General features: G+C 44.8%; 1 protein-coding gene across 3 annotated transcripts in view; it reads right to left on the reverse strand.

Moving 5' to 3' along the window:
* Positions 1-1114: 1114 nt before the first annotated feature.
* Positions 1115-15797, reverse strand: part of CEP112 (centrosomal protein 112) — a 2313552-nt gene continuing 2298869 nt past the window's right edge. For all 3 annotated transcript variants that reach the window (XM_078654309.1, XM_078654310.1, XM_078654308.1), the window contains one exon: positions 1115-1502. In XM_078654309.1, coding sequence (XP_078510435.1) covers positions 1499-1502 — 4 coding nt within the window. In that variant the 3' untranslated portion in view covers positions 1115-1498. The remainder of the gene's footprint in view (positions 1503-15797) is intronic.

Consider the following 15797-nt stretch of genomic DNA (forward strand, 5'->3'; position numbering starts at 1 on the left):
TTCTTTTTTTTAAATTATAAGATATTTTGCAAGCGCCGTGTAGGCGAAACCTAAAAAGCGGAACAAGATGGGAAGGGGGAATGTCCAGCAGGATTACCACTGGTGCACAAGGAACAGGCTACAAGTAATAATGAGTGGGTTACACCATATTCATTAAACTACATACAATGAATTCTTAGCAACATATTTAGGCAACATTTTACACAGGTTTCCAGGATGAGGATAGACAAATTTATTTACAAATTTACATGGGGCTGAAGTGCAAAAGAAGGGAATCTGATCTACTGGGTGGAGGTGATGTAAGAAAAGTACGACTACGTTTTTTTTAAAGGTTTGCTGGGCAGTTACTAGTTTGAAGGGTTTGGGGTGGATGTTTCAGAGTGAGGGTAAAAGGAAGGGAAGGTTTGTTTATGTCCTCTTTTGTACGTTTGGGGGTGTACACGATTATTTGGTTGGTGTTGTACACTTGGCCTGTGAAAGATGTTTTTACCGGGGTGCTTCAGTACGACTCCTTGCAAGATCAGTGATTATTTCTCAAATAAAGAATTTATTCAGGAAATAGCATCCAATATAAAATATTGTTATACGTGTTCTGAGATCTCATTCTCATTGCACCCGTGGGACTACTATAATGGTATTGAATAATAACGACGATTACAAGACGGCGAATGTTTAGTACTATGGTCTGGCATATTGACACTTTCCACCTTTACAAGAGAGCTCAGGATTTAGGAAACCAGTTTTAGGGAACCCTTGTTAAAGAAGTAAATGCTCGATTTGCTGAACCTGTAGTACAAGTGTCATCCAGATAAATCTGGGACTTGTGTACTCTTTCACAAAAACGTTCAATTTCCGCAGCAGGGTTATGGATAATAAATCAGGGATGCACACATTTGTATCATTATAAAACCAATGATATGTATGACATGAACAAACAAAACGGTGTTTTTCTTGAAATCTGGGTAACAAAATGGTCTGAAAATGACGCAGCAGCAGTAAAGGCTTGGAGAGAGGTATGTTATCATGGATGCACCATAAGAGAATATATACTACCCAATCATATCAATGTGACACAGTAAAGCAGAAAACAAAAACAAATGATACCAAAACCAAATAATATAAAATAATATTTTAATATGATTTGGCGGCACTGGAGTGTGAAAACGATGGAAAAATGTAAACATTTTTGGACAATATAAGAATGTAAACTTGATTATATTCACATAGTTAAAAATATGCAATACCCCTGCATCAAGACTCACTTTCCTCAATAAATACGTCAATTCACATGCATATATTACGCTCGTAAAAAAGGTAAAGTACAGGAACATAATAAATCAAGAAAATGAAATGCACAAAAAAATACTGACATGAATTGGGAGTTTCATATTTTTAAATCACAGGTTTTTTTTTCATAACAAAAGCCATGACGGATCTCACAGTTTATTTTCAGTGGCCTGTGTCTTCTGTCTTCCGAGAAATTATGTTATCCACCCATTTACCTACGAAATAAAACAGACTTACTTATCAACAATATTTGACGGGGGGGGGGGGCATAGCACAAAGTAATAAACAAACATGAAAGAACGGTGGAGTGGGGAATGCACAAAGAGGGAATTTCTCAGAAAAAATGGTGCAGTATAGTGACATTTTAAAGCAAACAATGCATTTTTGGATTAGCGGAAAATATATTAGAAGCAGGGCCTGAGGGTGGTCTTGAGGGGCAGTGTATATTGTTATAAGTACTTATAACACAAACTTTTTAAAACTAACCAACATTGCTTAAGTCCTTCAAAGCAGAGACCAGTGAGTGAGTGTGTGTGGATGTTTTTGTATGTGAAAATCCCAGGTGAAATTCGACTTCATCATACCCAACTGAAATCACTTGTACCCAACTATTTATTACAAAAAAAATGTTTTGGGGGAGGTAATACCCCAAGCACTACCCTCTGGCCCACCAAGCTACGCCCCTGATTTTAAAGCACCATGAGTCACAAACGTTAATTTAAATCACATGAATGAGATTTGTTCACTGGTACAAAGGAAACTTGAAGGCTCAGAAAATAAACACTAAGAGTAACTAGTGTTTGTTGCTCAGCTTTTTGCCATTGTATAGTGCTAAATAACAGATATGTTTGCAACCCAGCTAAATAACTATCATATTATTGGTTTCTGAACGAAAGCAAGCTTCTGGGGTTCAAACTAGCCAACTGTAGAGGGACCATCATAGCTCTAAGCCGTGTTGCCAGGATTAGGCAATGGAATCACATACTCTTTTTCATATAGATAAAAACAAGGAATTGGCATAGCCAATAGGTCTCGCCTTTGGGACCTTGTAAGTGTTTAGCCATGCAGCATATTATCCTGGGTGCTGTGCCGATATGGATTGAAGAGCTATACCAATTTTATGTTGCAAGGTAGAACAGAAATAACTCACCACTGAACAACGTTTTATATACCGATTCTAGAGATCAGTTAAAAGATATATGAGTAGGCGAAAAGGCAAAAGGCGCCACTCTGGACTGGATCATGGCCAAGGATTCAGCGGTCAAACTTATTTCTATAGACCTATTTTGATTGGTCTAACCACTACGTTATCACTTTCCTTCTGCCTGGCACCCACAAGATTTGGACACCACAAGTTGGATTCCCAAATGTTGGGTTAGAGACACCAAGAACCTTGACCACAGGAAACTGGCTGCCCGCTGTGAGTCTGACCTCTCCGACCCCCCGCACCCCCAATCTCACTATGGTCAACAACCTCATTGATCATTATTCTACAACTATATCCAACATTCTCGATGACCTTTCTCCGCTAAAACTAACAAGCATTTACAATGCAACGGTTTCGCCTTTGGAAAAGTTTGAGCTATTGGCATTATAAATGACAAAATTTTTATTTATGTGTTGGTTTTGAAAACAGATAAATAAATGGCATTGTCATTTACATTGCCAATAGCTCTAACTTTTCCAAAGGCGAAACCGTTGCATTGTAAATGCTTGTTTCAAAGGGAGCCTCGAAACGGGTTCCTATCGGGCTCTGTTTTGTGCCCTGGCACAGGCGGTCCGTCTTTTCCCCGAACTGCAGTGACAACAGGCACATCCTGTGCTCACACTGCTCACTTATCACTCCTGGAGAAGTTAGGGCATGACGTCATGCCAGGTGAGCATTGTAGGGGAATGGAAATCCTTTAAAGAGAGTCATTTTCTCTCTGGATTTCCCTTCTCTTTTTGAAACTCAGGAGCAGCAACATTATCACCAGTGCTTTAAGTCAAAGTTTTTTCAATGATATATACAAGCCATAGTTGCTGCTTATTTATCTTAGCCAACTAACAACCGTTGACAAAGTCAATAGCCCTGGCTTTTTGTAGGGATGATGTTAATTGTTCTATCATATACCTGGATGCATATGAATGAAACATCAAAATACAAGTCGGGCAGCACACTATGCTAAGCACAGGTTTTTAATGTACCTGTTTTTAAGCCACGCCCTAATTACAACAGCCACGCCCCTTTGAGAGACCACCCCCAGTTTTTTCATCCCACTTAAAGCCCTGGCTATGATGGATAGTTTCCATGTTGGTCGCGCGCTGCACACTGCAGGGTCCCAGCAGCACTGCACTATTAGCGCCCCGTGCTCCACCCGCTGGCCTGAGGTCACTGGTCCTGCTGCACTCGCGGGGTCTGTGCAGCACATCCTTAGGTGACTGTCATGCGCAGTGCAGCTGCACGCGGGCAGAGTGTGACGTTCTCAGCCGGGCCCCTTCTGTACCCCGCACCTCAACAGGCTTGCCACGTGACTGTCCTCTCGGGTGACAGGGGTGCCAGGGTACAAGCCCAGCTCTACGCGGAACCCTCTCCCTCAGAGTGACATAACCTCCTACGTTCCACATCCGGGTTGTAAAGAGCCCTTCGCAAGTTCTACCCTACAGCTCTCCTGCCTACCTCTCCCCTGCGCCCGGCCCGGAGCCCGCCCATCCTCCAAACCCTCCTTCCAAAGGAAGCGGGCAGGGCTGGATCCCCCGCCATTGACGTCAGCAGCGAGGCCACGTGCCCCGAAGGAGAACCAGCGGCGGAGGGGAGGGGTGGCGCGAGCTCACCGCACGCGCACACACTGACAGGCGCAGACACGCAGCCACAGAGGGGCGCACTGATTCAGTGACACATGCAGACGCACCGAAGCAGGCATGTAGAGACGTGCGTTGACATACAGGCGCCCACACGGTGACAGGCCCACGCAGCGACCGAGACACACACACAAAGTGACTGTGAGCAATCTACTCCTCCATGTTGAGGAACACACCGTGGCATACATGCACAACGACAGGGAAAAGGAAAAACAGAAAACCTCGGAGATATAGGGCACATACGGGGATAGGTACACAGTGAAGGAGGAAAACCAAAGAGACGAATGCATTGAGAGACACACAGGAGACCTTGATGCGCACACGGCAAGTAAAAAAAAAAAACCACATACACGTCCAATCAAGCATAGAGGCCGTGACAAAGGCACACGTTGTAGCAGGCACAGCAAGGGACAAACAAAAGCAACAATAAACACTATGACACACGCACAGTGACATACAGGTTCAGCTCCGAGCAAAAATGCACACATTAACAAAAATAACACGATGACAAGCTCGGTGACAGGTAAAGCAAAGTGACAGAAACAGACAGAGGCAAATTGATTGACACAAACCAGCCTGACAGTGACAGGAAAACATGCCCGAGGCAAAATGCCCTCGCTAGGGGGGCATGGTGAGAACAAGTCAGGTCCCGGGCCGGCCAGCCAATCATAGCGCGGCCCGGGGATGACGTCACGGGGGTGTCCCGGGCCGGCAGCCAATGACAGCGCGGCCCGGGACAAAGGGGCGGGACTTAAAAAAAGTCCCAGAAACGCCCCCGAATCGAGTTTTCACGAGAAATCGTGAATGGCAGCCTCTGTCTCCCAATGGCTAGCCTCCATTTATGGAGCTAGCCAATGGTAGACGGAGGCTGAACCAAAGTACATATGTAGAATCATGAGGTTTCGCCGTGGGCGGGGCAACTGCTACGCAGTTGCCAACGCCCAGGACGAAACCTAAAAAGAACCCAGTTCAACGACAGGAATCCCTGATTCAATGGTTCCCTCAACAGGGAGAGGAGATCCCTCTGGCAGTCAGAAAGTAACTGGAAACGGCACCCGTCAGCAGCCCATCTAAAACTTCTCCGTCAGTCCAGAAACACCTATAATAGGAAAATCCTCAAAGCAAAAAAAAATTCTTCAGATCAGAACTGGAGAACGCCAAGAACAGACCTCGCAAGCTATTTGACCTGGTCAGACAGCAATCTAACAAACTGTCTAAAACTGTCAAATAAACCCGAAATCTCTAATAACATGCAAGGAGTTTTTCTCCTTCTGTGACAAAATCACTGCCCAGGTAACAAACTCAATTCCGCAACGCACTCCCAAACTACGCCTGCTTTCCCTCTTCTCTCCGCACTGCCCTCCCACCACTTCACCCAAAAATCTTTCGCACTGGTCCAACTTTAAAGTCTATGACGAACACTCCATTTTGAAAATTCTATCTTCCTTAAACCTGAACAATCATTACAATGATCCTCTCCCTTCTAACAGCCTAGCCGCCGCCTCTCTGGTGATCATCCCTTCTTGGACTGCAATATTCAACGCATCCCTACTACAGGGATCGATACTTGACTCTCTCAAAGCCGGACAAGTCATCCGCATCTTATAAAAACCTACGCTGGATCCTGCTTCCCCTGACAACTATAGACCGATATCGAACATCCCTCTCCTAGCGAAAGTTCTGGAGAAATGTGTGCAACAGCAGTTGAGGCAACACATTACCAACTTCAACCTACTTGATGACTTCCAATCTGATTTCAGACCTGGACACAGCACGGAAACCACCCTCCTCCACATCATGGATGATGCCCTCCAAGCCCTTGACCAAGGTAAAACCTGTCTCCTAATCCTTCTAGACCTATCCTCGGCGTTCTATACGGTTAACCATGAAACTCTCCTGGAACGCCTCAAACTCTGTTTTTTTTGTTGTTTTTTTAAATTATTTTTTTATTGAAAGTTCATGGCAATATAGTGTACATTAGGCACAACAATATAAATTACTATACAGATAGATATAAATACATATAAATACGCATGATATTAAAAAAAAAAAAAAAGAAAGAAAATTGTAAACAATAGGACACAGAGATTAAGAGAAAAGGAAGAAGAGGGAGTGAAGGTCATATCAGGGTCAGACGATTGGAATAAACTATGAGACCCCGCACCTCGACAACCTCCATATAGCCACAGGTGCCCAAATCCGTAGCCCCATTTCCCTAGATTTTGTTCCCTTTAAAGCGTACAATTCTGACTCGATGTTATGAATCCCTAGCATCCTGCAGATCCACATTTGGAAGGTTGGGGCATCGACATCCTTCCATGCAGCAGCAATTAATATTCTAAAAACAGCTGTTGATATAAAAACAAGCGCCTCAATCTCTGTACTTAAACCCAATTTAGCATCACAACCAATTATTATAAGTGTCGGGGATAGGTCTATTCTGACAGCTAGCAGCCCCTCTAAAAACCTTTCAATTTCCTTTTTTATGGGGCCTAATTTTTCACAACTACAGAACATGTGCAGAACATCGGCTGGCACATTCCCACACCTAGGGCAGTTGTAGTCCACCCTCTTGCCCCAATCAAACAATTTAGCCGGTGTGTAATATAAATTAAAAAGGGTCTTAAAATGCTGTGCTCTTAGGTTTGATGATCGCAGAAACCTTTTATCCATTAATATGGCTCTATCCAAGTCGATATCTGGGTCCCCCAGTTTAGAAGCCCAAACTGCCTCTGTCTTAACCAAATCATCGGGGAGCCTTTCCTGAAATAGCCTATATATTTCCCTAATTCTGCGACCACCACCCTTCAAATAATCTAATAATGGACATCCTTTGGATATATTTATACACGGTCTTTTTGATTTTATTATATTGACCAACTGCATATACTTGAACTCTTGACAGCCTCGTAATGAATACCGTGACTTCAGCAATTCGAGGGGCCTACATGTATCTTTTATCATTACTTGGCCTAGTGTAGTAATTCCCTGTCTTTCCCAATGTCTCCAAGGGCCATCACAACTTAAATGCGGGAATAATCCTGAATTCCAGAGTAGAGTGTATCGATTATACCTTGGGATACTCTGATTTTTCTGTACAGAAGACCATATCCCCCAGATGTCTTCCAATATTCTATATCTTGGTGCCTTAAAGAAGCGCTTATCATATTTCCTCAGCAATACCCCATGTGCTTCGCTCCCAAGAGCCAGCTGATAGATAGAGGGAATATCTCCCTGGCTGTGCCTAATATCCTCTGGAAAAAAGAGTATAGCCATTTCTGTGAGGAGACAAGCCCAATTGTAAAACCTAAGGTTTGGTATTCCCAGCCCACCCTTTTCCTGGGGAAGAGACATGAGTTTATTTGATCTCCTCACCTTGCCGTATTGCCAGACGAAGTTCATAAAGATAGACTCCATTTCCTTAATCAGATTATCTTCTATTTTAAAAGGAATAGACCTTAATTTGTATAGAATCTTGGGAAACATTGACATTTTAATGACATTAACCCTTCCTATAATTGATAGGTGGAGATTATCTATTCTTTTTAGGTCCTGTTTGATCTTATCCAATAACGGGACAAAATTATCTTAGATGATATCCCTTGGCTGAGCATTAATTGTTATACCTAGGTATACTACTGTGTCCACATATCTGTCATCCGATTTAACTATGTTTCTAGAGCATAATACCTGTGTCTTAGCTACATTTAAGCGGTATCCGGATAGTCTCCCAAAATCGGAGGTAATTCTAACTAATCCCCTCATGGCACTATCGGGATACGTGGTGGTTATAGCTAAATCGTCCGCGTACGCAAGAACCTTTGTGTGGAATCCATTGGTAACAACTGGCTTGATATTGCTATTCATTAGAAGAGTTATTAGGGGGTCTATAAATAGTGCAAAAAGAATGGGTGAGCACGGGCACCCTTGCCTCGTGCCTCTTGATATATGAATCTGCCCGGAACACTCACCCATGAGATGGATACTAGCGGTTGGATTGAAGTACATAGCCTGGATTGCCTGCAAGAATCTGGGACCGAAACCTCTATCTTCCATTACTCTCCACTAGAAGCTCCATCTAACGCGGTCGAAAGCTTTTTCCGCATCTAGGAGGACCATTGTGACCCCCCCCGGCAGCATGGATGTCAAACAATGTGATGGCTCTTCTTATATGGTCGGTCGTACCCCTGCCCGGGACGAAACCATGCTGCCAGGGGGAGACCAGAGTCCCAATGATCCTCCCCAGCCGTATCGCCATAATTTTAGCATATAGTTTATTGTCACTATTTATTAACGATATTGGCCTGTAAGAGCCGGGGCTTTCCTTAGGTTTCCCCCTCTTGTGGAAAACCACGATATTTGTTTCGGTCCAAGATTCCGGTATAACTCCGGTGGTCATAACCCCATTGAATAAATCCAAAAGAAGAGGTGACGTTTCTTCCTTCAGACATTTATAGACCTCCAGAGGTATGGCATCAGGGCCTGCTGCCTTACCAGCTGCTAGATCTTGTAATGCCTCAGATAGTTCGTCAATAGTAATACTCTGTTCCAGAACTTCTCTCTCGCTAGCGGTGAGTTTAGTACCCATTTCCGGCCAATTTATACCCAGATCGTCGATACCCGATTCTTCCTTATATAAATCTTGATAATATCTCCTAAAAACATCCAAAATTTTAGCTGGTTTATTATAGGTTCGATCCCCTTCTTTGATTTCAGTAATGATGTTCTTAGAAGTAGCCTGCCTTATCCGTAAAGCTAAAACCCTACCCGCGTTTTCCCCTGTTTCGTACATTCTTGCTCTATGGGTTTGATATTCTGCTGCAGCTTTTTTAGCCAGTTGCCTCTGGATTTCGGCCTTCATACTGTTCAGCCGTTCTAAACTTGAGATGCCCTGGCTCCCATGAAATACGTCTCTCCTATGTTGCTCCTCTGCCTCTGCCAGTTTACCCAACAGACGTTCTCTCTCTTCCTTGGTTCTTTTCCACGTTCGACCCACATAACTAATTGTCTCCCCCCTCAAACCTGCCTTAAAACAATCCCAGACAGCGACACGGGAGGCACTGTATCTGTTTGCATCAAAAAATGACTGGGACCAATCCTTTACGTGCGCTATATAGTTACTATCTACTAAGAGCTTTCTGTCGAAAGTCCAGGGTCTAGCTTTTTTCCCTTGTTTATTGATAGCCAATGTTAGGACAAGGGGGTTGTGGTCCGATATCAACCTAGGAAGCTTTGCTATTTCCACTTTAGAGAGATAATTAGCCGATATCATGAAATAATCCAGCTTTGTATGCTTATTGAATGGATGTGAGAAATATGTAAACCCGGGGTCGTCTTTCTTTAGACTTCCCCACACATCCCTCAACCCATGGGATTGGATTATAGAAGACACTGCTCTGAATACCCGGGGCTTGCGACCTGTATATGGAAGTCCGTTTACAAAATCTGCTGAGATATTTAAATCTCCACAAATTACAATAGGTGCTGGCCAGTTGGTTAGTTCCTGCTCTATTTGGTCCATCACCCCCGGGTCATCCAGGTTGGAACCGTATATTGAACAAAATGTGATGCCTAGATTCATCTCACATATTGCCCATCTTCCCAATATATCGGCCTTACATCTTTTTGCCCCCCCCAGCCCTACCCTGCCGATGATTGCTACCCCCTTTATCATTGATGTCTGTGAGGAGCAGGACAGAATTTCATACCCCCTTAAATTTAGCCAGTGTCTCTTTTTCCAAGGTAGGTGAGTCTCTTGTAAAAATAAAATATCTGCCCCTATTATTTTGATATACTCCTCAAACCTACCACTCTTTCTCCAGTTATTCAAACCGCCTATATTTAGGCTTATTACCCTAAGCTTAGACATAACCCTGAAGGGAACATAGCCATTGCTCCAGCCAATCAAATATTCTCCTGGACGTATCATACGTATACAATTCTTCTTTCAGCATTTCAGATATATTGATATACACTTTAACTGCATGAACTTTCTTTTCTTTTGCTTCCCCCCCCCGTCCCTCCCTCCCCCCCCAAAACACATCCCCCCCTGACCCCAACCCCATCCCCCACCCTAGTGGAGCACGCAGACTGAGTCTGTGCATGTGTTGGATGCAGCGTAGCAGTGGACTCATTACATGCATAAAAATTGATTAAAGATCCCTATCTGAAGAACAAACCAAAAATCACCTAGTCAAAAAACCCCGGAAATCAGAGAAACCTCAGAAATTAATACTATGCCCACAATAGCCACTATTCTGCCTCCCTGGGCTTATCATACCATACTTTTTAAATATCTCGTAAGAAAACTAGTAGGAGGGCATGATAGAGATTGCTTTTTTAAACATAGTCCGATACTATACTGAGTCTAGATACTCCCGAGCTTTAATTTCTAAGGAAAAATATATAGTCTTGCCCAGATGGATTACCTTTAGCTGGGCAGGATTGATAAGATACACCTGTATTTTTTTGTCCTGGAAAGGTTTGATCAACTGTCTTAATCTCCAACGCCGTTCGACAGTGGTATGACAGAAATCGGGCCTTACGAAGAAGGAACCCCCCTCGAAGGTCCTTTTGGCATCCGGCCTCGCTTTTTCTGCGATAGATTGTCGCAACAGAAAGTTCCCTATATAGATCAGGATTGCTCTGGGCTTATCATCTGCTCTGGCATTCTGCCTTAACTTGAACGGTGTCCGATGTGCTCTCTGGATTTCAGTGGTCCAGTTCCACCCGGCAACGTCTGGAAAGGCTTTCTCGAAGATTTTAACGATAAAGGCTTTAACATCCTGCCCTTCACAACCTTCCGGAATCCCGAGGACTCTAAGATTGTTCCTCCTTAGGCGATTTTCTAAGTCCTCCAGCTTCCACTGGACATCCTGTGCTTGTGCTCCAAAGAATTCCACTTTGCTTGTGGCTGCCACCGCCTCCGCTTCAGTGGTGACTATCCTCTCTTCCAAGTTTGAAACCCTATCTCCTACATTCACACAAGCTTTTGAAAGCTTTCTGACCACTCCTTTCATTTTTCTCATTGCTGCTTGGGCCTTGAGACTGTCTGATCTTGTCTCTTCCCGGTGCGCTGTGATTCCTTGATGGATTGATTTCATCATTGTCATCATTGAGATCATTGAAAGTTGTGTGGCCTCCTGTGTGTTCTCCTGATTCTGTACGTGACTCAACACCTGATTTGGATTTCCTTGTAGCGCGGTTGTTGGAGAATGATCCCATGTTAATTCAGCTTGACCTCTTTGAGGAAACATTGCTTTAACGGCCGTTGGTGGTAGCCCCACCTCAGGGTCGCTCTCTGTTTCGGGGTTCCTGCCGTCAATATCAGAACTGCGCAGCTCCTCCTCCTCATCTTCTGACCAGTCGGCCTCCTCGGTTACGGAGAAAAAACACTCACTAGGGGTCTTCTCTTTCTCCTTCTCCCTATGGATCGGACCACTCTGATCGGTGTTTCTATTTGTTATTAGTTGTCCTTGTCCTTGTCTTAGTTCACCCAGCGCCGTGAGGACCGTGGTTATCTCTTTCACTGGATCGCCTGTGGCAAGAAGAACAGAGTCTTTAGATCCTCCTGAGGTATCCGCCCCTTGACCAGCTTGAACACACTCGCTATTGATGTTTATGGTGGGAGGTGTGGCAAGCTGTGCCACCTCACCATCTGGCGGCGTAGTTATCGTGTCGTTGACTGACATAGGAGTTTTGCCCTCCTTACCTATGCCTTTATCAGCTCCCACTGCCACTGGGATTGACTTCGCCGAGAGGGCCATCTTGCCCTGAACACCATTTGAAACAGCATCCTCAGCTCCAAAATCCGGATGAGGCTGTGACTGTACTTGGAACTGAGGCTGTGGAACTGGCTCAAGCTCCGGCTCAGGCACTAGCTCTGGTGCAATCCCCTCGCCCTCTTCGGTAGCCGATAATGATGTTGTCGCTGTAACTGAGGCCATTTCTGTGTTTTTAAGCTTTTTTGCCTTTTCCTTGCGGTTCATCATTTCCACTACACTTATAGTCGCAGTAGCGGAGGCTGTGGCAGCAGCTTGTCTAGTTCTAATAGTTGGGGGCTTCATCGCTTTAGGAGTACCCTGTACTGATGCCAATTGACTTATCCGGCCCCCAGACTCGACTTCGAATAACCCTGCCTCGGCTCCAACACAATCTGCGGCAACACTTGTGACGTTCGTGGAGTTGTCTGCTAAGCCGGCATTCTCAGCTGCAGTTACATTTTTCTTCTTGGACGACGGCTTACCTCCGGTATTGGTTTTCGGGGCCATCCGTGGGGAGAGCTGCCGCTTTTCTCTTGCCCTGCACTGTCGGTTACTCTGTCGGCTGTCTCTACAGCCCCTGGATATCGCACTGCCGCTAGTGCTGCTGCTGCCTCTACCTCCACTCGGCTCCGCCTGACCTGTGCCGGACCGCCCCTTTGCTCCGTGAACTCCGTGAGCTCTGCAGGAGATCCTGCCGGCCAGCCCAATCCTTAGGAGCAGCGCGGCGGCAACCCTTAGCAGTCCGGGTGGAAGCGTCTTACGGTAAGGAGCGATCAGAGGCATCCAAAAAACACGATGTCGATTCTGGGCGTTTCAAACTATTAATCGCTTTTTTCCTCCACACCTCTTATGCCCCGATTACTCCAGGATATCTCCCCGCTGAACGTCGTGAGATGTCCCGTCAGTATAGTTTAGGCATTTTTAGGCATTTTTTAGGCATTTTAAAACAGCGAGTATTCCGAGGTTACCCCAACTGAGTCCTCACTGCTTGCGCTGCTTCTCAGCCGTGCATCACGGCCGCCATCTTGCTCCACGCCTCAAACTCTGGATTGGATTGGATGGCACCGTTCTTGAATGATTTAGGTCCTTTCTCCAGAATCGCTCACAGAGAATCCTAAACAACGGTAACTTATCCGCTCCCTCTCCGATCACGGTTGGAGTTCCCCATGGATCAACCTTGTCCCCTACCCTCTTCAATCTTTACCGTGAACCGCTCACAGAGGTGCTACGCACCGCCAACATCGCCTATCACATGTATGCCGACGACACACAGATCTACATTAAAATCTCGTCCCCTGAGGACATTCACTCCCTGAATGATGCTTTGAAGCGGACGGTGCATTGGCTCACCTCTAATCAGCTCAAACTTAACGCAAAAAAACGGAATTTCTCCTTATCTCCCCACCCAAAAACAATTCAGACATTCAGGAATGGCTCAAGGCTATCACAGCGTTAAACTGCCCTCCTACCATTGTGGAATCTACTAACTCCCTGGGAATAACCCTAGACTGCAACTTGAATATGCGTGGCCATATCAATTCGATGGCCAAAATTGCCAGATTTCACCTGAGCTACCTAAGACACCTGAAACCTTTCCTCGACACCGACCTAAAAATGGCAACCCAGGCACTAGTCATCTCCAGACTAGAATATAGGTGCTCTACCCTCGCAGGTCTACCCAAGAACTCTTTGGCCCCATTGAAAGCCTGCCTCAACGCCGCCGCCAGACTCCTAACAAGTTCAAAGAAATTCGACCATATCTCTCCCCACCTCAACGCTCTAAACTGGCTTCCTCTCGAGGCCAGAATCCAACTTATGCTGGCCTGCATCACTCACAAGGCTCCACAGAAACTCGTGATATACGGAGGAGCCAGAAACTCACGATCCGCCAGCGACCTTTTGCTCCAACCAGCACGCTTGCTGAAAAAAATAACTTACAATCGGGCCTTCTCTGGGGCCACCCCAAGAATATGGAACTCACTCCCGCCCACCATGAGAAGACTTCCATCTTTAGCACATTTTAAAAAAGGAGGCCAAAACTTTCCTGATGGGCAAATTCCTCTCCTAACACTTGCATTTCAATCACCTCGGCGATTTTGTTCCTCATTCTATTACGGCATTACCCTTCCAGATGATACCTACCCGGCACTTGTGGGCATACCACCCGGGGATTGAGACAGTTTTTTTCTCATATAATGTATCTACCTGTTTTTATCCCAACTGTATTTGAGATATGTTACTGCCTATTATTTCTTTCCTTGTCTAATGCATCTACCTGTTCCTATCCCAATTGTATACACCTTTCCTAAGAATGTTTTACCACCTGTCAATCCTGTAAAGCGCTCTGATACCCTCAAGGGTCTGGTTCGCGCTCTGTAAAACTTTAAAATAAATAAATAAATAATAAAGTTGTAAGGCCTGTAGCAATTTTTCTGCTTGACGCAGCATTTCATTCATCCAAGGCGGAATAAGGGAGTACTGGGCACCAACCAATCATTCAAGCTCGACCTAAAAAAAAAAAAATGGAATGTGGGCCATAGGAGGGCTTTAGACAAAAGCTGAGGGGATGAAGACAGGATGGGCAGGCAGACACACAGCAATGTTTACCTGTTTACAGTACTCTTGCATCACATGGGTGTGTGTGGGGTGCACTGCAAAAGGGGCGAGGATGCCCAAGAGATCTTGGTACTGTATGAGGAGGATTAAAGCAAAGTCTTGCAGTATACAAGGAGAGATCATCCAAAGAGAGATATGGTCCAGAGCAAAGGTGGGGAGCATTTTGGTGGCAGCGCATAAAGAGGGGCATACAGCCAACGTGTGCATTATACAGTGTGTGGTAATTTGTAGGGAGTCAAATTTCGGGTAATGGAAACTAATTGGTTGGTTGGGAACAGTTTAAAAGTGCAAGGGATTGTGGGGAGGTGAATAATGTTTGTGAACGAGGAGGAGAACGGGCGCTTTTAAACGTTACTCGGCAGGTATGTGCATACACATGATTTTGAAATAAGGAGGAAATATAATTAATTGTAACTCGTTTGTTCAATGGGTAAAGCACTATATGAGTTTAGAAATACAGCGAGTGACTAAAGAGAAATTCGGAGCTTTACTGCTAACGGATCGTGGGCTGTTATATGAGGGGTGGAAGGGCAAGCTACTACTCTAAGGAAAAGTATGTATTGACAACGGGGAAAGGGAGAGGAGGGAATTGCTTGAACAACAGATAAATATGCTGAACGCAGAAATGTAAATGCTAATGTCGGTCTTAACTTAGAGATGTAAAGCAAAGAACATAGATGGGATGGAATGATATTACATATATATGTTTTGTCTATTCACAGTGACCCCCGAAGAAGGGCAATGTTAGCCCGAAATGCATTGGGTATTAATTAAACACTGCTTTTTACGAAACCCTGCACTAGTCGTGTTCTTTCAAGAGGCCATGAGTGGCACAGGCAGAACACTAGAAACCTGGGAAATGGCAGATGAAGTCTCAAGGGAATCAGAATAAAAAAAATGGCTAAAATCTGAGTGAACAAGAATTAAAAAGTACAAATGAATTTAAAAAGTGAGAAAGCAGCGCCGAAGATGGCACATGTCGCAGTGCATTTGATTTGGGCCGTAGACACGGCCCAGTTCTCATGTGGTTAACTATTTCAGTGTCAAAATTTGGGCATGACACTGCAACTAAGTGGCACGCATCAAGGAGTACACAAGATAAACTTTTACTTGAAAAGTGAGAACAGGTGTGTATTCCTCACACCCCTTATAGAGCGCATAAAGAGGGGCATACAGCCAACGTGTGCATTATACAGTGTGTGGTAATTTGTAGGGAGTCAAATTTCGGGGCTAAGAAAACATTTCAGGGGGGGGGGGCTGATTCTTCAATCAAAAGGCAGAGTGGGGATG

This window comes from Lissotriton helveticus, chromosome 7 (genome assembly GCF_964261635.1).
Source record: "Lissotriton helveticus chromosome 7, aLisHel1.1, whole genome shotgun sequence".
In the NCBI taxonomy this organism is placed as follows: Eukaryota; Metazoa; Chordata; class Amphibia; order Caudata; family Salamandridae; genus Lissotriton; species Lissotriton helveticus.